Genomic DNA, 22,500 nt, shown 5'->3' on the forward strand with positions numbered 1-22,500 from the left:
TTTGCTTTCTGTGATACTACGTTTTGCCTTCACTGCAGTTTCTTTGACAGAGATGGAGAGGGATCATTTTTTCCCCTGACTTCTTTCTCTTTATTACGCGCACACACACGCACACACGCACGCGCACACACACACACTCACACACACGCACACACACAGGCACACACACACACACGGACACACACCGCACTTACAAAAGAGCCGTTGGCCTTCGGTGAGGAAATTTCCCATGATGCGTTGCGCAGCCCTTCCGGTTTGAATTTTTTTAAATCCTATAATACTGAAGCTGTAGGCCCTCTTTTTTTCGCAATGTGGTTACATGAGGTAGACACGCACACACACAGTAGACTGAACAAGTTGAGCAGGAGTTTACACAGCGTGTGTGTGTGTGTGTGTGTGTGCGCGCGCGTTTGTGTGTTAGAGGGATCACACTCCGCTTGCCTAGCGCTTTCCTGGCTGTGTTTTGAAAGGCGGATGAAGATCAAACAGGGCTTGGCAGTGCCCAGCAGGGCAGACAACTCTGGGAAACAATCCACTCTCCACAGCCAACTTGTTGGGGATGCCTTCCCAGAGACCCCCCTCCTCTCCTCCCCCCAACAGAGAGAGGGAGAGAGAGGGAGAGAGAGGGAAAGAGAGGGAAAGAGAGGGAAAGAGAGGGAAAGGGAGAGAGAGAGGGAAGGAAGAGGGAGAGAGTGAGAGGGAGAGCGCAAGCGAGAGGATGAGACAGAGGAAGACAGCGGGAGGGGGTAACTGGGTGGCAACATGACATGTTGGGATTTCAGCGAGGCGGAAAAAACCTGTAGACCCCCCCCCCCCCAGTACCTTCATATTATTCATTCAATCCGCTGTTCACACTCTTAATATCACAGTCACACCTCACTGCCTCCTCACCTGGTCTCCCCAGTTGAGCTCTGCCCTCTTGCTTTCAAATGTGTTTGTGTATAATATAGTGAATGAAAGACAAAACTCGACTGGAATGCCTGTGCACGTAAAGAAATAAATAAAATAATGGCTAGTGTAACCTTAGAGCTGCAGGTCTAAGGAACACTAAGGACAGCAGCACAGAAGAGAGTGAGTGGTGTTATTTGATTGACTGTCAAGCTTGAAGAGCAAAATAAATTCAAGAGTCACAGTTTCGGGGAGAGAGCTCTAGCGCAGCGGTCTGCATCCCATACTAAATACGCGGGGACGGATTGGCCATCTGACACACACACACCGGGCTTTTTCCCCTGTGAGCCAACGCACCTTAAGGGCCACTGGAAAATAATGTTATTTAATTTATTCGGCCAACGGTCGGCCCAAAGCGAGGCCAGTCAGTGGCCCGTGGCTGCCCAATAACAGCTTTTGTCAGGCGCCACCACTCCCATTCTGGCACGGACACAAAATTCTGTGCGCGTATCAAAATTGATAAACAAAAGTACACATACTGTAGAAATTGTGTCGGGTAAAAGGCTGGTGGTGCCAACTGTGCAAAAACAAGACAAATGTAGCAGTTCTGTTCGACAGTATCCAATATGGCAAGGAGCCGGCGTCAGCAACAGGCTGAACTTGAAGGAGGAGAGGTAAGCGGTCTTCCACGATTATCTTTTGGTCGTAACATTGTGGAATGTCGCAGACGATAAATCGTGGGTCGTTGAATGTGTCACATTACAAGACACTTTGTCGTTCCCGACTTCTCGTATTCGGACACGACAATGAAAATGTGTTGGCCATGACACAAATATGGCAAAATCAGCTAAAATCGTGTAGTCTGCACAGGCCAATACAGTGCAGAGGGACAGTGAGCAGCTGGAGGAGAGTGTAGGTGTGGCAACTATGTACAGTAACTTCATGATTAACAGTGACTGTATTTTCTATTTTTGTCTTTTACCATGTAACCGTCTTGCCACCCCGCCCCTCCCCTGTTTATGAAACTCAATAAACAGTTGATAACTAAAAAAACAAGATTAACAGTGACTCACAACGTCATACCATGCTGACAATGGTGGTTATGATGACTGCAGGTCATTCATTTCAATAAGATAAGATGATGGTCATGGGTTTGATAAATTAATGACTTGCTAACCCAGGTGACAAAGGTGTGTCGAATCAACGTTGACTGTTGGTCGGATTAGTCGGTTTCCGTTTTTCCAAAATGTAAATGTTGAATCAACAGCGCGAGTGGTCGTTGTTTCAACATCAGCGTGCTTAGAAAACACTATGTTGAATCAACTTTTGCTATAAGGGAAGAGTTCCCTTGGGGGTAAAAATACAGAAACAGGCAAGAAAGTTGTCCTACAGTATATTTATTTTGTGTGATGTTTATATTGTCCAAGGTGCAGTGGAAACTGTTAAGAACATAAATTATTAGGGTTATAAATTATAGTTAAGCCTACTACAACCTGGGTGTATGTCTTCATAGTTCATACATACAGTAATGCGTAGGGTGCAGCTCTCAATTGAGCATTGTAGGCCTATAGTTTAAATGTATTGAATAATTTAAAATTATACTTAAATATGGAGATTACGTGCTCCATGGCCACCTCTAATCACCAGTTAGTCAGAAAGCAAGTGAGCAAGAACACTTGTCCACTTGCAATGCTCCACTGCACTTACCTCAATAGATAGACCGATTTTTTAGGGCACTAGGACTGTGTATTAGTGGTTGTGCCCGACCCACTTGAGGGCCGCTGGGGCAAGATTTTTGGTCCCGGTCCAGCCCTACACATACTGGTTCAATGCTCATACACAATCAGGTTTGAATACGGCCCTGAGGTCATATCCTGAGCCCACTCCCCATTTCTCTCCCACTCAGTTCCCATCAACAAAGGCTCAAAAAAAAAAAGCCCTCAAAAATATACCCTGAAAAACGCATTACGTTTCCTGCATTTAAACAGTCAAACTTGCTCTGTGTGAAAAGAGTGAGCCTTAGCCGAAACACACCCACTTATTCATGGGTTGCGACGCCGAAACCCGCTGGGGGGATGAGATTTAGTGAGTCTCCTCCTTCACTGCGGTTCCAGATGACGGAGCCCATCCTTTGTTATGGAGCGCCTCCACCTGCTCTGTACCACTGGGAGTGCTAATTCAGGGCTCTGTCACCTTCGCTGCGCAGCGGCTGCCATTCCATACAACTTTTTTTTTGCGGTGACCTAAATATCTGTCGGCGAGAGCCGGATCACGAAGAAGAAGAGACTGGGAAATCCCCGAAATGAGACTTAGATGTGTCTTTCGTTTTTTTAAAAAAGTATCCTACTTTCCCCGAGACTGTGAAACAATGTAATTTTTAAAAGAAAAATGGAAATGGACTCTTTAGAGGTGACAAGTCATTCTTAAATGTTATCCTTAATTATCTCTATAGCCACGACAAAATCTAATCAACATACCCCTTGAGAATTCCTTGAATGATCTTTTTCCTTGAATTGAGGGTTCCCCGAGGTCCTCTACAGCACTGTGTGTTTCACAGTGTCTCTTATGAGCCCAATGACTATCATTAACGGCTTTCCATCCCTCGTAATATACACGGTCACCTTGAGCAAGCAACGGCTAACCCTTACCGGGTTTCAGAGGGCAGAAGGGTGCGTCCATGGTGCCGTTGAAGGGGCCCGGCGCCCAGGACGAGCAGCGGCTACGGACCCAGACGCAGCGGACGCCAGGGCCGGCCGTCACGCAGCGCTTCTCGTCCAGGAAGGCCTCGCAGTTGGGCGGCCGGTAGACGAGGACGTCGTTCAGGAGGACGCTGGAGAAGCCGCCGAACACATACATGGACCTAGAGGGCAAAAGGGCAAAGGTCAAAGCAGAGTTGTTAACATTGTTAGCCCTATTATTTAGCGCAACAGTTCAGGAGCTCTCATTGCTAAGAGCGAAACACCTGCTTAATTAAAGCCCCTTTTAGGAGTACTGCAATGTCCATTTTACTTTAACACAAATCACGAAAAAGGTTCCCCCACGACACCGTTTCCTGTTGAAGAGCAAAGAAAGAGGCTTTTCAAGGTTTCTCTAAATTGCGGGTCAATAGAACCATTCTCTATCCAGCTGGTCATGGAGCTCTCCCCAAATGTGATAAGACACAGAGACCGCAGAGCGAGCAGTGGCTAATTGTCGGGGCTAAGACATCGCATCAACCCCACTTTTCCCCTCAGTTGCATATTTACCATGCACACCGTAGCCCCGCCGTATATTTGCATTCACTTAGCGATGCAACCGTCCGTCAGGGAGGTCCAGAACTAACTAGGTGCAATATCAGTTCCACATTCAGAACAAATTTGTCCGAGATCAGTCTTAATCCTTGTCTGGGAAGCAAGCCCTGGCCAGATTAAATTAAAGGGTGCTTTCTTCGGTTTGGAGGTCATTTCTTGAGGAATTACCGGTACGAGTCCTGTGCATTCTCTGTTCCAGCATTAAGACAATTGATTCTATTAATCAAAGAGACACGGTAGAGGGCTTAAACAATTAATCCCATTAATCTCAGAGTTAATGATTAGTTGATCACGATGATTGGTTGGCAAGCCTTAGAAGAACAGACTTGAGGGGGAAAAAAACCTGACCATTGTCTTATGGAACATAAAAATAAAGTTGAAGGTTTTTTATAATATTTAGCTTTGTTTGGTTTTGAGACACTTTTTATCAGTAACAATGCACACTAATTAACAATACTGTCTATGTGCCACACTCAGACAAAAGGCTCATTTTCAATTGCACTCCCTGGGAAGGTTGATAAAGAATTAAAATAATACAGAAACTATTAACATCAAAATGACGGCGGAAACAAAGGCATATGCGTGGAGTCACAGTTTCCTCAGCTCAGGAAATTAGCGCTAATGGGGAACCCAGACGTGTGCGCGTACGTGTGCGTATGTGTGTGCGCGCGTGCGTGAGTCACTCACCCATTGCTGGTTACAGCTGTGTGTCCAAAGCGGTTCACATCACGATGGAGATTTGGTTTGGGAAGGACTTTCCACTCATCACAGGCTGAAAGGAGAGAGGGGATGTGGGTGAGATACTGTCAACGGCCCAGTCTGAAGCCTGCCTTTGGGCATTACCCTGCATGGCTAAGTCAAATCCCTCTGCTCACAAAGCAACCACAACAGTCACAGCCAAACACACACTGCTTGCATTACTCAAGACGCCATGACTTCCCTTAACAGTCAGGAATTTGCACACTAAATTGAACATGAAGTTCCATCATAAAACATAGGCCAGCCAAACCACTTCAGGATGTAATGCCCTGATTACATGCTAGCGCTAGTCCGCACACGGACTTTGTTTCGGGTTGGTTGTTTAGCTCTCCATTTCTTTCTGTTTTTAAAATCTGAAACCAAACTCACTTTAATCACCTCTCAAGGTTGAATGACAAACGCAAAGCTGTTCTCTTGCCTTTAACGCAGGCTTTCTGAAAAACAGATGTTGTGGAGTGGAACACCCACTCCTTTAAGCTTAACAGTAAGATGATATGGGTACTCTCGGTCGACCTTCATGCCAGCTTGACATTACGACAAACAAACATTTCACGGAGGGACCACCCACGGATTTGAGGAGACTTGGAAAAATGGGGGGGGGGGGGGGGGGGGTGACAGGACAGAAGAGGGGCGAGGCATACCGATGTCGTACGCCAGGAAGTCGGTGGAGAAGCACTTGGCCCCGTTGCTCAGCGACGTGTCGTTGTGGGTGTTTCCGCCGAAGACGAGGAGGGTTCCACCCAGGAGCACAGCGGAATGCAGGTAACGGGGATACGAGCTCTCCTTCAGGATCGTCCTGGAATGGGCCGGAAAACAAACGTAAACAAAAACAAAACCACAAAAACCACTAGAGCACTACTTATTTACAGGTCAACAACAACAAATCCACTGGTAATCAATGTTGTATTGGAATGGCACGTCATATATTTAGGAAAAACACAATTCAATGTGTCCTGCTTTTGAACTGGTTCACACAGTTATTCGTGCTGCAGTTTTCAGCTCAGTGTTGTGGTGTGGTGTGTCTTAGCAACAAATGCTTTTTAAATGTGTCTTAGCGACAAATGCTTTTTAAATCTGTGTTTGTCCATTAGTATCTACTATGTTGTCGGAATATGCATATGTTTGTTGTCAGCTTGTGTTCAAATGAGGTGCACATCTGTGTCTCTACAGCAACACCATATGTAATTTTGTGTGTGTATAAGAGTGTGTGTCTTTCTGACAGGGCTTGTAATATTGTGTGTGTATAAGAGTGTGTATCGTTCTGACAGGGTGTGTTGTCAGGGTTCTGTCTGCGCTTCCAATTTCCAGCTTAATGTTTGTGAGAACACTCAGCGTGGCTGACTGTGTACCAGATTTCCATAAGTATGTGCTCAGATTGAGTGTGTGTGTGTGCGCGTGCGTATGTGTGTGTGTGTGTGTGTGTGTGTGTGTGTGTGTGTGTGTGTGTGTGTGTGTGTGTGTGTGTGTGTGCATGCAAGCTCCCAGCAGCATCCATCAGTCTGTCAAAGCTCACCAGGTGCGCGCAGGGACTTCGTAGCGGTACAGGTCATCCACCAGGCCGTATTTGTTGTTGTTCTTGTTGGGCAGGGACTTGTAGCCGCCGTGGACAAACACGCACTTGCTGCCCGGGTCGTACACGCTGCTGTGGCCGTAGCCACCCAGAGAAATCGCCCCTCGAGTCTCGGGGATGTGCCACTCGTTTGTCCCTGAAGGAATCGCCCATGGAGGGGTGATGGATAGACAGATAGAGAGGGAGAGATAGAGAAAGAGAGAGATGGAGAGAGAGATGGATGAAGCCATACATTACTACTCACGCTTATTGCCACACATGTGCACTTGGGAATATAAACACACCAATCATCATTTTGAAGCGACGCGGCAATTCCCTTTGCATATCACAATCACAATAACACAGACAAATCACAATCATGGCCTCCCACAACAGGTAATTTATTGCAAATCAGAAATCATACTAGTACTCAAATTGCAATCATCAACACGTAGTCATGGACCAACAGTACGTCGGCAACTTCTAACCCGTGATGTGCTGTTCCATTTCGGGCTCAAAGCAGCTACCGTTACATGCTAATCTTATGGTTCACAACCACTTAAAACGCACACAAGGGCTCAGAGCATATTAGGAGATACAGTCCTCTAGCCGAAAGCTTACGGATTGGTTCCACATTTTTATTTACAGAGGTTGAAGTCCTCTGAAACCACTTGTGGGCACTCGGTAATGCTGCCATTCCAGGCCACAGTTAAAAGATTCCTCTTAAAAAAAAAAAAAAAAACATTTGCCGTCCTCCACTAAAATGGACTCTTTTAAAAAGCTATTATTTACATAAGAGCATGAGGCCTCCTTAAGCCTGTGACTCACACAACAAGAGAGACAGAGAGAGGGAGAGAGAGAGAATGAGAGAAAGAGAGAAAGAGAGGGAAACACGAGAGCGAAACCCGAGGTGAAGAGAGAGAAAGATGAGCGGCAAGCAATCATAGTGAGGTCCAGAGATCGCTGGTCAAGGTTAAAAACAATCCCTCCTGACAACCACTTCAGCTTAGCCCTGCTTTCAATTGACTCCTCACCCCTCCCCTCCCCAACTCTCCAACCCCAAAACACTGCACTGGGTCTTCACTTCCACGCTCTCCACATCCTTTTAGAGCTGCAGCGCCATCTTGTGTTCAGATGAAAATATGGCTGCACTGTGTCTGTTTCTCCAGAAAAATCGAAAGGATAGCAGTCTGTCAATGAAATACATAAACCGTATAAACTGTTCTGGTTGCAAAACAAGCTCGATTTACATACCCTGACTTCAGAATGGATGTTGTGGCTCGGCGAGAGTATTATTTAGGTTTCGTGTCGCGTGAGATAAATTAGAAATTGTGTAAAGGTGACGTGTTAAAAAGGTTTGCTGTTTTCCCCTATCCATCATAACAGATGGCAAAATAATGCCGCGTCAGCATCGTGCCCCGTCTAAGTGCACAAAACTGCAGAGGCACGTTAAAAAAGATCAGCGACTGCGCCGGCGTAGCACGCTTGTGGATGGACGATTGGGGATTCGGAGGGGGGGGGCTTTACCCTGCCCACCCCCGCACATCTGAACCCCGAACGAGCCCCTCAACGCGAGCCACACTGCGCCAAAAAGCTTTAAGGCCACACTCACTGATGTTGTACTCCTGCACGTTGCTGATGTAGCTGTAGATGGACGAGTAGCCGAAGATGACCACCATGACCGGGTCGCCGCTCTCCAGCTCAGCCACGTGGGCCGAGTGGCCCTCCACGGCGAACACCTGGCCCGTGTGCGCTTGCGTGGCCGGCGAGCGCTGCGACCACGTCCGGCTCGGGATGTTGAAGACCCACAGCTCGTCCGTCACGTTGCCCGCGCCCATCTCAAGCTTCCCACCAAACATGTAGATATCATCCTGAAGACAGAGAGGGGCAGAGAAAGAAAGAAAGAAAGAAAGAAAGAAAGAAAGAAAGAAAGAAAATACATTTTTAAAAGCCCTTTACTCAGCTAAAACACAAAACAAGACAATAGAATCTGTACATATAGCATCCAAATATCTAAATCAAAGAAAGCGGAAAAAATACCAGTTGACCAGTAAGCAGAAAGAGGGAGAGAGAAAGAGAGAGTGAGAGGGATATATATAGAGCGAGATACAGAGAAAGAGAAAGAATAGAAGAGAGAAGGACGGGGGTAGAAAGACAAAGGGAGGGAATGAAAGATTAAGGGGAAGCAGAAGTCAAAGGTGTATAACAACGGTTGGAGAGACAGAGGAAGCGAGAGAGAGATTATGTGGTGCCATGGCTGTGTTGAACATGAAGAGGAAGGGCAAATTTGCAGAGAGCAAGAATGTAAGAAAAAGAGAGAGATAGAGAGAGAGCGTGAGAGAGAGAGAGAGAGAGTAGGAAAGAGGGAAAGAAGATTTGCTTAATTATACTGTGCTGACTGACTGTGACAACACAAGAGGAATAAGAAGGGCTTGCATTAATTGTCCTCAGGGCTTTGCAGGCACATTGCTTCAAAACAAGGATGACCCGGCTTTGGCAAAAACAACCGAGAACTGGGTCCCGTGACCGAGTATTATTCAGTCAATTAAACATTGATTGCACACAGCATGAATATGAAACGTAGCATGTAGCGGGCGCACTTGAGAGTAAATACATAAATATTTATGACGACGCAGACGAAGACAGGAAAACCCCAATGACAAGCGAACAGGGAGATGATCACTGCACCGCACAACACACACACACAGAGCCGCAGAACAAAAAAAAGAGCAGCCGGCTCATTCCTGGCTCAAGTCTGCCACCTGCTGTTCAAACAAACACAGCACACTCCCAGCACACCCTTCCCTTTGGGACACCCCAAATATTTAGTTCCAGTGGTAATCTAACATATCGTTCTCATCCAAAAGCTCATCTAACAAGTATGATTGTCCTTATCAATTGTCTACCCCTCTCCTCCAGCCCACCGCTCCCATGCTCCCTCCCCGTTTGCCGGTGCTAATTGGCCGGGCCTGAAGGGGTTTGTGTGGGGGATGAAGTGCCGGTGGTGTCTGCCAGCCTCCCCTTGTTTGTTCCAAGTCCTCTCCTGAGAGGATTTGCGATGTGAGGGGGGGTTTCAGAGCGGCTCTGAATGAGCGGCTAATTGCTGGCGGGACGCGCAGGTAAACCAGGGGCTCTCTGGGCACACGCCCCCTCCCCCCGCCTGACTGGTCAGCTGCCTGCTGCCCGCCGGCAGCTAGGCAGATTGTCTCTTTTGTCTCTCTCTCTCTCACAGTGTGTGTGTGTGTGTGTCTGTGTGTGTCTTTGTGTGTCTGTGTGTGTCTGTGTGTGTCTGTGTGTGTCTGTGTGTGTCTGTGTGTGTCTGTGTGTGTCTGTGTGTGTCTGTGTGTGTCTGTGTGTGTGTGTGACGTGGAACCGTCACTGCTGGGCTGGCACACACTGTCCCAGGGACAGATTCCCCTGCAACACAGGAAGGGACTCAATGGGAAAGTCATTAGCACTTGTTTGCTCTTCTCCCCCCTTTGTAGTGCCAAACAGGAGACACCACATCACAGCACAGCACAGCACATCACAACACCACTATCAGCAATGTTGCTCATAGGAGACCGGACACAGAAGCACCGTTACATCTAGTGGCCACTGGCCATCACATCTGCTCAACAAAGATGCTAACCACTCATTTGCACATTTGAGTTTGCTTAGTGTCAATATTTGCAAAGTGATTACCAGGACCTCACAGCAGATTACTAGGGATTGTGAATGCATTGAAGTCCTGATTCAAACAGTTCAGAGCTTTGCAAGCCTTACACACACTGAAAGTAAAAGTGGCTTATTTATGAGTGCTATGGTCTATGGGGAATATGCGGAATGGCTAGAATAAATCACTTCTCTGGATTAACTACCATCTTGTGAAAGTGAATGAGTAACTCTCCCTTTGTGGATTAAAACAAACACACAAACGAAGCAAAGATATTGCCCGGATATTTGGAGAGCTACTTTTCCTACCATTTCCCAATAAATAGCATTGCTTGAAAGTCCTGACTCATGTTATTTTTATCTTCAGGAGAAATTCTACCCATTTCAACCCCAACACAGTGATCCACCACAGTTCAATACAGTGAAATCAATTGATTCACCAAAGCCTCTTGCAGGTGGCCATAGGGACCTTTTGTACTCCAATAAGCTATATGCATGACTTGCTTCTGCAACCCTGGACACTCAAACCAACCATTCTTTTTGTTTACATTACCTACCAATACAAACAACTAGGATGTCTCTCTTATCAGAACATTAACGCATAACACATCACTAATCATACAATCAATGAATCTATATTCAAGATCTATATATCTATACCAGGAAACGCTCCTTGTGTCATTGCTTGCCTCTTTGCATTGTTATCACCACTCTAACAATGTCAGTCCTATTTGGAGAGAGGGCCTACCCAAGACTCTGACCTGGAATTCAGACATTAAACAGCTGTTCAATTGTGCCTCGAGGGACTAGGATGTCACATTTCTGCTGGAGCTCGTGCCGAGTGCGCACTGCAGTTAGTCTCCACATCTTTCAATGCCAATTCAAGTCGGCAGCAGCACTGTCAGCAGTCCATTATATGCGAGATGACATGCTAATTCAGCTAGCTGCGCAAATGACTTCACGGGTCCCCTGACACATGAACTGCTGAGCAGCCATCTTTCCCCAAACTAAACTATGCATCGGCCAATTATGGGCTTTCAGACGCTAGGATGATTTCACCTGCAGCCTACAAAATCATCTGTGGCACAGCAGATTATATTCTTGCCTACTGAACCAAACCACTTGACAACGATTATGTCCACCAAGTGTCTGACTCTCATAGCTCTGTACGCACAGAAAAAGTGAGAGAGTGTGTTTATGGGAACAATGATGTGCGTTAAGATTTGGATGGATATTTCAGTGCTTCCTGTCCACCTATGCCATCATAACAAATGTCCAAAGGGTATCGCTGCCATCCCGAACGTTATTTTTGTCTCGTCTTGAGGAGCGTGTTGTGCCCGTACCTGGTAGAGGGCGATGGAGTGTCCGTATCTCGGCAGGGGCCCGCTGCTGATGGGCACGGTGTTCCAGATGCCACTCTCCAGATTATAGCTGCGGAAAGACCACACACACAGGCACAGACACGTCAACTCTTCTGTGTCACATCCAACACTGACAATCACAGAACACTTCAAACCTGACAAAAAAGAACAGAGCTACAAGCTAATTTCACTGCTTTTTTTTCTGACAAATAGCACATGATAACAGAACATTGTTAACCTTGAAGGAGGATATTAAAATCAGGTCTACCAGTGGCGTGGTCTACGTGATATGCAGGAATATGCAATATACCCACTTAAAAAGCATCACCATCTCAATATACTTACTTAAAATAGACAACAGGTATTAACATTTGGGGTTGATGACAGTATACAACCACTAAAACTAACTGGACTACATCACAGCATAACCACTACAGCTAACTAGACTACAACACAGTATACCCATTACAGCTAACTAGACTACAACACAGTATACCCACTACAGCTAACTTGACTACATCACAGTATACCCACTACAGCTAACTAGACTACAACACTGGGCCTGTCCATCTGTCTGTGCTTGTGTCCACTCATAACTTAAAAAGTCTGATGTAAAAGACAGAGTCACTACATGCTGGACATCCTACATCATCATGCGGATCCGACTCATAATTTGGTTAAACTTCGGTTAATACTGTGTGACAGGGGCAAGTGTCTGCAGTTGGGGGGGGGGAGGAGTGCTCTTGATCCTCCTGATGACGGTGACAAAGATGCACCGGGTGCATAACAGACCGAAAAATCAACAGATTCATGAATTCCGCATCCTCTACGGAGCGCAACAGCGGCTTGAGTCAAAGGGCAGGCAGTTCCCGAAATGAACTTTGAGAGGGGAGTTCCGAAAAAGACCTGGCAGAAGACTAAAAGAGTGCAGAGGAGCCCAGGGAGCAGTCAATCTGAGGTGCTGGAGTAAGGAGAGCCACCCCCTGTTGAGGACAGGACATCCAGAGGAAGAGCTGCCCGGGCCAGCAGCCCTCTGGGGAAAACCAGGGGGAACACTGCTGGGTCATGGCACGCTAAGTTAAAAGAGCTCCTTTCAACTAGCATAGCATTTGACGTCATGATTTTGACATGTTTTAGCATGTTCACCATGCTAACATATTAAACATGCTAATGCGATATTTGCTAATGTTTGCTAACCATTTAAAATGGCATATTTAGTCAGATTTAACCAACGTTTTCTGTGGTTGGGCGGTTGTTGTGAAGTTTGAACAGTAACAGCCACAGCCCATGTTTGCCTTCAGATCCTCATTCCCCTGTCTGAAGCCCCAGCTGCGACAGAAGCAGCCAACGATATCAATCCCGGCAGATATGAATTCTCTCTTTGTTGATATCAGCACAAACGCCGAAGCCAAAAAAATCCCCCGAGGCTGCTGATTGAGTTGAGCCGCCTGAGCGTGACCTTGGGGTGACTTGCAGATGAATCGTTAACACAGGCCGCCCTGGAGGAGGAACCTCAGAGAATCCGAAGAGGAGAGAAGCTCAGAAAGATACCGACCGAAACAAAAAAAAAGTCTTCTTGCTCCTCCCTAGCACTTTTGCAGACAGAACCATCTGGCTCTCTTAAAAAAAACTGTACACACCTCCTGGACGGTATGAAATGGCTAATGAGTGAAGCCAGATGTGTGCGGGTGTGGGTGAAGCAGGAGGAAGTGGAGACGAAGAGGAGGGGAGGGGAGAGGAGGGGAGAGGAAATGTGTTTAGCGCTTTAGCTTTAGCTTTAGCGAGCCTGGCGCTCATCATTATCAACGTAACACTTTGGTTCTCTGAAGGAGAACACAACACTCTAATATTAAAGTGTCTTTCATTCTTCTGTTTGTCAGGTGATCCAAGAATGATGGTTACACCATCTTTTAAGATTGAACATTAGTATGGGGAGTCTGCTCTTTATTTCTGCTGCACAAGAGGCGTGATCATTGTTCAAATGACTCCGTACGCTTGGAAAGTCTTTCAACCAATCAGATCCAAAAGACGCACCGGATTGCTGGTAAGCTAGTTTGTGATTGGACCCAAAGGTTGTGGACAGGAAGCAGGGGAGATAGATGTGCAGGTTTCCAGCCTGAGCTGCCAGGCGAAATCCAAATTCGCCGGCAGATCATGCAGGGTTCACCCAGCCTACTAAATCAGTGCTTCTCAAACACTGGGCTGGGGCCCATCAGCGTGCCAAACAGCGCCACCTAGTGGACCGGGAAATATTTTCAAGTTGAAAACAGTACTCCAGTACTTCCAGTATTCATCAACGCTTGCAGAAATGTTTTCAAGTTGAAAACATTTAATTAACGTTGGGTAAACTTGAGAGAAAAGAGAGCCACACGCCCTAATTTACTCACTTAAGGATCATCTGGAAGGAGCTGTAGTTGAAGGTGTAGCCGCCCACGACCCACATGACCTTTTCCTGCACCACGGCCTTGTGGGACGCCCGGCCCAACGACGTCCCGAAGGGCTTCACGCTCGGCATGAACCAGTAGGACTCCGTGGACGGGACGGTCAGAGAACAATCTGGACCTGGGGAGGGAGAGAGGGAGAGGGGGATGAAAGGAGATAGAGGACAAAAGTTTAAAAAAAATAGAGCAGATTGAGAAAAAAAATAGGTACATGATAACAAATGAACATCAGCTAACAGTGTGAAGGGTGAAAGATTGAGAGTAAGAGGGGGAATAAGGGGGAATTACTGAAATAACAGCACTGAAGGACAAAAGAGCGGGAACACAGAGAAACAGAGAGAGAATAGGAGCGGGTGAGCGAGAGAAAGAGAGAGATAGCGAGAGAGAGAGAGAGAGAACGACTAGGAGAGGGAGAGGGAGAAATAGAGAGAGAGAGTGTGCGAGTAGGAGAGGGAGAGAGAGAGATAGAGACATAGAGAGACAGGGAGAGTATGAGAGATAGAGTGAGAGGGAGAGAGAGAGTATGAGAGAGAGTGTGAGTAGGAGAGGGGGATAGAGAGATAGAGAGTGAGGGAGAGAAAGAGGGAGAGAGAGAGATAGAGAGAGGGAGAAGGAGGAAGAGAGAGAAAGTGTGTGAGTAGGAGAGGGAGAGAGAGGGAGAGAGAGAGGTATAGAAAGGTAGTGAGAGGAGTGATATTTAGTCGGTGATTCATGAGCGCCCGCTTGACCTCGTGTTGTTCCCTGACAGCCTCCTGGCGACACTCAGCGAAACAAATGACAGTGCTTCACCACCCTCCGCTGATCGCCGTGACAACGGCAGCATATTCACACGTTCCCTATAATTGACTGGCTTTCATTAACCATGCTCCCTACAGGCATGGATGCACACACACACGCACACACACCCATACACATACACACACCCATATATAAACACACACACACACACACACAAAAACACACACACACACACACACACACACACACACACACACACAGACTCTCGCTCCATCAACACCATAGGACAATGTGGTGTCAAAACCTCCAGTGGGGGTTAATTGCGATGTTAACACTCAGTCAGTTTGGCCCTAAGCGCTACTACCGCGCTTCAATGCTGAGCGACAGCTGCAGTACTGCGGTACAACCACAAGATGGCGACAGTGCGCGCACTAAAAAGTACTTCAAGCCTTGAGGCGCACCCCAGCAGATGTCAGGATGTTGCCCCATAGCCACGAGCAAGGCTGTCCGCTGAAAAGGATTGTGTTACAGCTTAAGGGAGAGGTGTCAAGCTGCGGACGGATCAAAGCAACAAACCGGACGAAAGTGAAGGATTGATGGAGAACGACAAGGGAGATAAAGGAGAGGAGGAGAAAGATGGACAGAATGAGACTGACTAGGAGAGCAAAGATGGATCACGAGACGTGAGAGGAGGGGGGGGGTGGCGACAGAATAAGAGCAAAGGTGATGAAAAGAGAGAAGAACAAAAGAACAGATATGGAGAACAAGACATGTATGGAAGATTGAAAGCTACTGTATGAGTGAACATTGGGTGAGAGAATGAGAGAGAGAGTCTGTGTGTGTGTGTGTGTGTGTGTGTGTGTGTGTGCGCAGGTGTGCCTCTACCTTGCCAGCTCTCGTTGCAAACGCAGAGCTTCTCGCCGGTCAGGTCGCAGTAGCCGTGGTCGGGGCTGCCGCAGTTGTTGCGGCAGTAGGGGATGTTGCAGGCCTCGCCCTTCCAGTACTCGTCGCACTCGCAGTACACGCGGCTGGCAATGGAGTTGCCCGTCGTGCACTTGCCGTGGCCCGAGCAGTTGTTGGGACACGAGTTGATTCTGCACACACACACACACAAACAGTTGAACATACAAACATACACACACACACACACACACACACACACACACACACACACACACACACACACATACACACAGACATTCAGACCCATCCACGTGTAGGTGTGTTTGACCCCAAAGTAAAGGATTAGGTCGTGAGAGAGAAAACGAGAGAGAAAGACGTCACAGGTTAAAGGGGCAAGGATGAGACAACGGTGAGAGTACTTAAAAAAAAAAAAGAGAGAGAGAGAGGAGTGATTAAGTAGGGAGACCGAGAAAAGACAAAAAGAAAAACACAAGGAGGAGTAAGATAGAGAGACAAAAAAAGAAGAAGAAAAAAGAGATGAGTAAGAAAGCAAGAGAAGAAACAGGCAACAAGACCAGAGACATATACCATGATAAGAGACGAACAAGAGAACCAAAGAGGAGAGCAGGAGGAGGATAAGAAACGAGGTGTAGAGAGAGAGAGAGAGAGAGAGAGAGAGAGCGAGAGAGAGCGAGAGTGAGAGAGCAAGATCGAGAGTGAGAGCGAGAGAGAGAGCAAGAGGGAGAAAGAGGAAGATGTATGAGTGCTCCGATAAGAGGCGGACGGCACTGAGACGAGGGTGTAATGAGGGGGACTACGGCGGCGGTGGGCTTTGTGAGCGCTGTCGGGGTAAAATACGGCCTCTCCGGGGAGAGGGGATCAGGCCAGCCTAATGCGGCACGGTGATTATGCCCCCGAATTAAGGGGGGGGGGGGGGGGGCGAGAGAGAGGGGGGCGTTCAGGACGCGGCGTCGGCTCCACGAGATAGCAAACGGAGCGTGTCGGGTGAGGAGAACAAGGGTTACGGAGGGAGAAAATGAGACATGCGGAGGGGATGGAAAGAGCGAGGGAAAGAGAGAGAGAGAGACAGAGGGAGAGAGCGAAAAAGAGAGAAAAGAAGGAAAAAGAATGTCTCGTATTTCCATGTAATATGTACCTGGTGAACTGAATTGACTAGGCTCCCTAACATTAATGGAAGGCCGCAGAGTTGCTCAATGAATCTGCAGGAGGAGATTTGCTCTACCTCCTCACATAATTAGAGCCTCTGAGCAGCAGACATGTTAGTTGATGGAAGAGCTCACAAAGCAAACACAGAACAAATGATTTGCTTATTTCGTGCATTACTGTAATAAAAGAGAATATGAGAGAAATCCACAGGAAATTTTTATCTGCAGAGGTAGACAATATGGAGTTCACAAAGTGTCTGAATTGTGCTGATAACAATTCTACTTAACTCTACTAAAAAGATTAAATAACTGTGTTGGACTTTCTGGCAGTGTCCTTAGATGATCAAGTACCTAGAGCACAGAGAATACTTTGTCTCTATTGGTACCTATGTCTCAGAGAAAACTGCTGTCATATGGAGTCCCAAAGGGATCCATTCTTGGACGTCTTTTATTTAACCTATACATACATTGCCCCCGTTTGGCCAAATCCTTCAAGAATACAAGATACAGTATCTTACAACGCAGATATCTTATCAACGCAGACGATACTCAGATATACCTTGCTCTCTGAACCACTATGTCTGTGCCTTGAAAAAATAAATGACTGGATACAACATAATTTTCTCCAATTAAATAAGAAGACTGAGTTGAAGACTTATCCTGTTTGGGAACAACGAAGGAAGATCAAAACTAAGTGTGTATCTAGAATCAAAGCAACTTCAGACTAATACCCATGTTAAAAGTCTGGGGGAAATTAGATGATTATCTTAATTTTAATAACCATATTAAGGCCATCACCACCAGATCAGCGTTCTGGCATTTTAGAAACATAGCTAAGATCAGCGATCTCGTTTTAGAAAAACTCATTCACACATTCATATCCTGCTCTACTATTGCAATCCCATCCTCACTGGCCTCCCCAATAAATCCATCAGAGAGGTACAGATAATTCAGGATGCTAGACTTTTAACTAAAACCAAGAAAAGTGACCATATCACGCCAATTCATAAGTCTTTGCATTGGCTGCCAGACAATCTCCGTATATTCAATTCTTGACACTATTAATTGTGTACACAACACTGAACAAAAAAGCAGAACTGGTGCTGCCATATACACTTGATAGGGAACTTTGATCTGCTGGGACTGGTGGGCTAGTTGCTCTGTCAAACCAAAACAAGGTGAAAAGGCATTCAGCCATTCTGCACCCACCATTGGAACCTCCTCCCCAAGGAGAATAGATGTGCTCCAATAGCACGGTAGCCCATTTTATTTTATGTTGTTTTAAATAGGCCATATGGATTGTTAAGTCCTTCTAATTCCATACAGATATTTAGCTATACTGGAATGAAAATAGGTTTTCATCATGACATAACCTGATTGGATTTGTATTGGACAACCTTTGGCATTATACCACATTAGTCCACTAGGGGTAGCACACTCAATCCACAATGCTTACAACCTTAGAAGACCAGAGATCAGAGTAGTGGCATCAGTGTAAATATCAGTTGCGGCCAACACAGGAATGCTGGACTTGGGATTGTTGAGTGAGAGTGTGTGGAGGTTTCAAATTTGGCACTATTCCTTTTTTGACCATCATTTATATGAGCGTATATTGCTATTTTAATGAGCACTCGAAGAAACAGAGAGAGAGAGAGAGAGAGAGAGAGAGAGAGAGAGAGAGAGAGAGAGAGAGAGAGAGAGAGAGAGAGAGAGAGAGATAGGATAAGTGAAAAAACAAATTGTGGAGGTACTCACGAGTAGAAGATCTCAAAGCCAGTGAGGTTATATGCAGCATCGCTGAAGAAGTGGAGGAGTGCGTAGCCTGAAGTAGTCTCGACCTCTGGAACTGTCTCATTTCCACGCACCTCTGGAACTATTAGGCCACTGTAAAGAGAGAGAGGCAGGGAGAGAGAGAGAGAGAGAGAGAGAGAGAGAGAGAGAGAGAGAGAGAGAGAGAGAGAAGAGAGAGAGTGAGAAAGAGGGAGCAGAATATCAGTCTCAGGAAATCTCCCCTAGGATGTCCCCAATTTGAATTGAATTGAGTTGTGCCTTCGAGCAAAGTCCATTCATCTCATGTGTGATTTGTTATATAGCTCCCATTTCAAGTGCAAATCAAATGTCCATATTTGCCTAATTGAATGTCCCCGTGCGTCTAACGTCTGGAGCACTTATAAAGGCACGAGTGTCATGAGGCGGTCATGAGCACCAGCTCAGTGGGAACCGCTACTCGACTCTTTCATCTGACTGATCTGACCGGTCCAGATCATCACCACCAGCTCAATTAGGTTTGTGTGTGTGTGTGTGTGTGTGTGTGTGTGTGTGTGTGTGTTTTTTTGTGTGTGTAGAGTGGGGGGGGCATACAATGAGGAGAAGAGATAACATTATTGTACGGATTGGGGTTTTTCTTTTTCGCTATAAATAAATCTGCATCTGGCAGCGGGGATATTACTGTTCCTCGAGTTTCCAGCTCATAAAGTAATGCTAAACACTGACAGTGTTGTTTAGCCGAAATGAAGACTTGGATCCTTCTAGCATGCAAAGAATCATAGTGGCCCTGTAGGGATTCATTACAACAGTTAGCTATTGTAATAGATCCCCTTAAGCCATGAAGATCACTTACAAAAACTGTTTTCATTAAATATTGAATTCATGGACTCAGTCGCTGATCACAAATACATAATTCAACATTTCATCCATGCCTTTGCATTGTACAGTATATACAGTATTCAAAGACGCTGGTGATCATACATCTCAGTGTTAGACAGTGCAATATATATATATATATATATATATATATATATATATATTATAAAGGGCACTGTGCTGACAGCCAGGCTTGGTTGAAGCACAGTGAAAACAGACCCACCTGAAGACGGCCACCAGGGGGGCGTAGATGGAGTCTCCGTCGTAGACGTACATGTGATCCCAGCTGCACTCGGTGGCAAAGTGGTTGAAGCGCAACCTCAGGACCGCATTTGGGCTGGAACAAGAGAAAGGGGAGGGGGGGTAAGTGAATAAGGGCTTAAGCACCTCATTGATGCCCAGCTCGATGCACTGTGAACGGTCCCCGCTGGTCAGGGGGGTCGGCCAGACTGCCTGCCAGCCAGCCAGCACAGATGCCCAGCTGAGAGACAGCGGGCAGTGACATACGGATACTGTAACTCGCATGCCAGCATGAGGAAACTGATCCTAAATGGTCCAAATCCTGGAGCTGAATTGCATATTTCAGCAGCACAAACTTCAAATTATTTTTCCAGAATTATTTTTTTCCAGAACTATATGGTCATCTTTACATATGACACCAACATCAATGAATCCAAATGAAATGGAAAATGTCCCTGGTACACACTAGACTTGAGGGTGCAGTGGGCCTTAAATTGGATGCACTTGACTGAAACAGTCATATAAAACCAATACAAAATTTGATGAAGTAGTAGCCACATGTGCAGTATGAAGAATGGTGAGATGCAGTAGGTACTTAAAAGGTATGTAAAATCCCTCAGAACTTGATGGCAGTAGCATCTAGTATCAAACAGTACTGAAGCAAAAGCATCCTGATTTCATTCTGTGAGGCTTATTAGTTACAGCAGGAGTTTTTTTAAGCTCTAGATGTGATTTTTGACTTTAAAAGGCATAGCAATCCAAGGATAGACATAAAAGTCAACGTGACTATTTGAAATGCAAGTAAAACTGAAACCTATCATGTGTATCAAAATCTTAACAATCCAATTTGCGACATTGTCATTACCTTCTGGTTGAAACAGTGAAAACAGATATAGACTGAGATTCAAAAAGTTTTGAAAGAGAGAAACAATCTAAAGTGAACTAAATAACCTAAGACTATCTGAAAGTAACTTTAGTTTCATTCAGAAGTTCATACTTTTGTTAGACGGGATGATAAATGCTTTATGTTTTAAGAAGCATAACTGGATTTATCGTGTTTAATCTAAAGATAAAGGAATAAGTAGATTAAGAAATTGGTTTTCCTATCGACAAGATAAGCTACTCAAAAGGTAGGTGTGACTCCCTGTGTTGAGAGAGGCAGCTATCTACAGCCCCTAATGGAGGAGGGGACGGGGAGTTGAAGCAAATACATCAATCCATTTCATACAGCCTTTGAAACGCAAACATTACAAACACAGGTTAAACTGTGGCTAAACTGACCTTCTTCAGATTAAACTGACCACTTTAGGAATCTGGTAAAACTGACATAATGTTTTCAGTCAGGCCTACGTATTTTTCATTTGTTTGGTTTGGCACTTGGGTCAGTTTCTCCAGGTTTTATACACAAACTCAATGGACACTTTCAGGTGATATTTCTGCTGTATATGTTGTAGCCAGAAAGTCTAACTGTTGAGGGAGCTAAAGTAAATCAGGATGTGGCCTACAGAAAGACATTAAGGTGTTTATATTTATGAAAAATAGTTTCTACATTTAAGCAGTGAAGGGAGAGAGACAGTCACACAGGGAGGGAGAGAGAGAGAGAGAGAGAGAGAGAGAGAAAAGAAAGAAAGAAAGAAAGAAAGAAACACACACACACACACACACACACAAACATACACATACACATACATACACCCACCCCTAACTATCTTCCTAGTATCATTTTTGTTTATTCTGTGTTCACATTTTAGCAGCACATTGCATTCTTTCTTTTGCGATTCTACTGTGTTATCTGTAACACTAGCTTTGGCAACACTATACCCAAACAGTCACGCTAATAAGGCTCCTTTTAATTTGAAATTTGAAGAGAAAGAGAGAGAGAGAGAGAGAGAAAGAGAGGGGGGGCACAGAGAGAGAGAGAGAGAGAAATAGAAAGAGAAAGAGGCTTTGCTTTGAGGATGATTCAGATGTTAGCACATTAAAAACAGAATGGAAGTGTGTTCGCAAAAGAGAGGGGTGGAAATTCCAGCGCAACATAAAGAACTAAGCATGTGCATAAAGTCATTTCAGCACACATTCCATGCTACTATGTCCAGTCCAAAAACTGGAGGAAGAATTTGGAAAATCACTGCACTTTTCTGGGAGAATGACAGCGAGTATGGTATGGTGGGGTGATTATATATTTTACCGAAGTGTGTCCAAGAAATTAAATCAAATTACGTTTCCTGACCACAATTATGTGCAGAACAATGATGCACGCTAAAATACACCAGAAACATTTTATCAATGTTCTAGTTTTGATATCCACTCACATGCACAAGTCATTGAAGCAATGAAAGCAATAGAAATGTGGCAGTTATTTCTTATCTTTCGGGATCTGAAACTACAGATACATTAAACAATAACAAAACACTGGTTCTTCTCTTCAAAGATTGTTTACAGCTAATTCTTCTGTAATAAAAACAATGGTTCTTAAATGTGTTGCTACTAAACGTGGAAAGTTACTTTGCAGCATTGTCAGAGATGTGATATTACTGCCTATATTACTGCATCTGTTTATTTCACAACTTTAACTGGCCTTCAGTGTGCAGCTGAGGACAGCAGGGTGTGTACTGTATTTTTGAGAGTGCTGCATGACCCACCCAGCAACTTTTCTCAAAGCGCAAATACTTCATCTCAGCATCAGCACCTCCTGGGAACTGAAGTTCTCCAGAGAGATGAGGATTCTCTTACGGATCTGACCCAGAGCTGGGCCACAGCTGGCCCGGCCCAGACCCCCCTCTGGCATCCGATGCTAACCGCTAAGTGCCAGAAGCTAGCGGCCCACGTAAACCCAGTTTGAACTCTTGTTAGCTGCGCTTCTACCAG

At 45.6% G+C, this 22,500-nt stretch overlaps 1 protein-coding gene across 1 annotated transcript in view; it reads right to left on the reverse strand.

The window, feature by feature from the left end:
- Positions 1-22,500, reverse strand: part of atrnl1b (attractin-like 1b) — a 149,523-nt gene that overhangs the window by 112,014 nt on the left and 15,009 nt on the right. Inside the window, 10 exon segments of the mRNA XM_062525690.1 lie at positions 3,537-3,748; positions 4,866-4,950; positions 5,579-5,733; positions 6,451-6,643; positions 8,099-8,357; positions 11,484-11,571; positions 13,889-14,063; positions 15,566-15,774; positions 18,505-18,633; positions 19,616-19,729. Coding sequence (XP_062381674.1) covers positions 3,537-3,748; positions 4,866-4,950; positions 5,579-5,733; positions 6,451-6,643; positions 8,099-8,357; positions 11,484-11,571; positions 13,889-14,063; positions 15,566-15,774; positions 18,505-18,633; positions 19,616-19,729 — 1,619 coding nt within the window.

The sequence above is a fragment of the Sardina pilchardus genome, chromosome 22 (genome assembly GCF_963854185.1).
Source record: "Sardina pilchardus chromosome 22, fSarPil1.1, whole genome shotgun sequence".
In the NCBI taxonomy this organism is placed as follows: Eukaryota; Metazoa; Chordata; class Actinopteri; order Clupeiformes; family Clupeidae; genus Sardina; species Sardina pilchardus.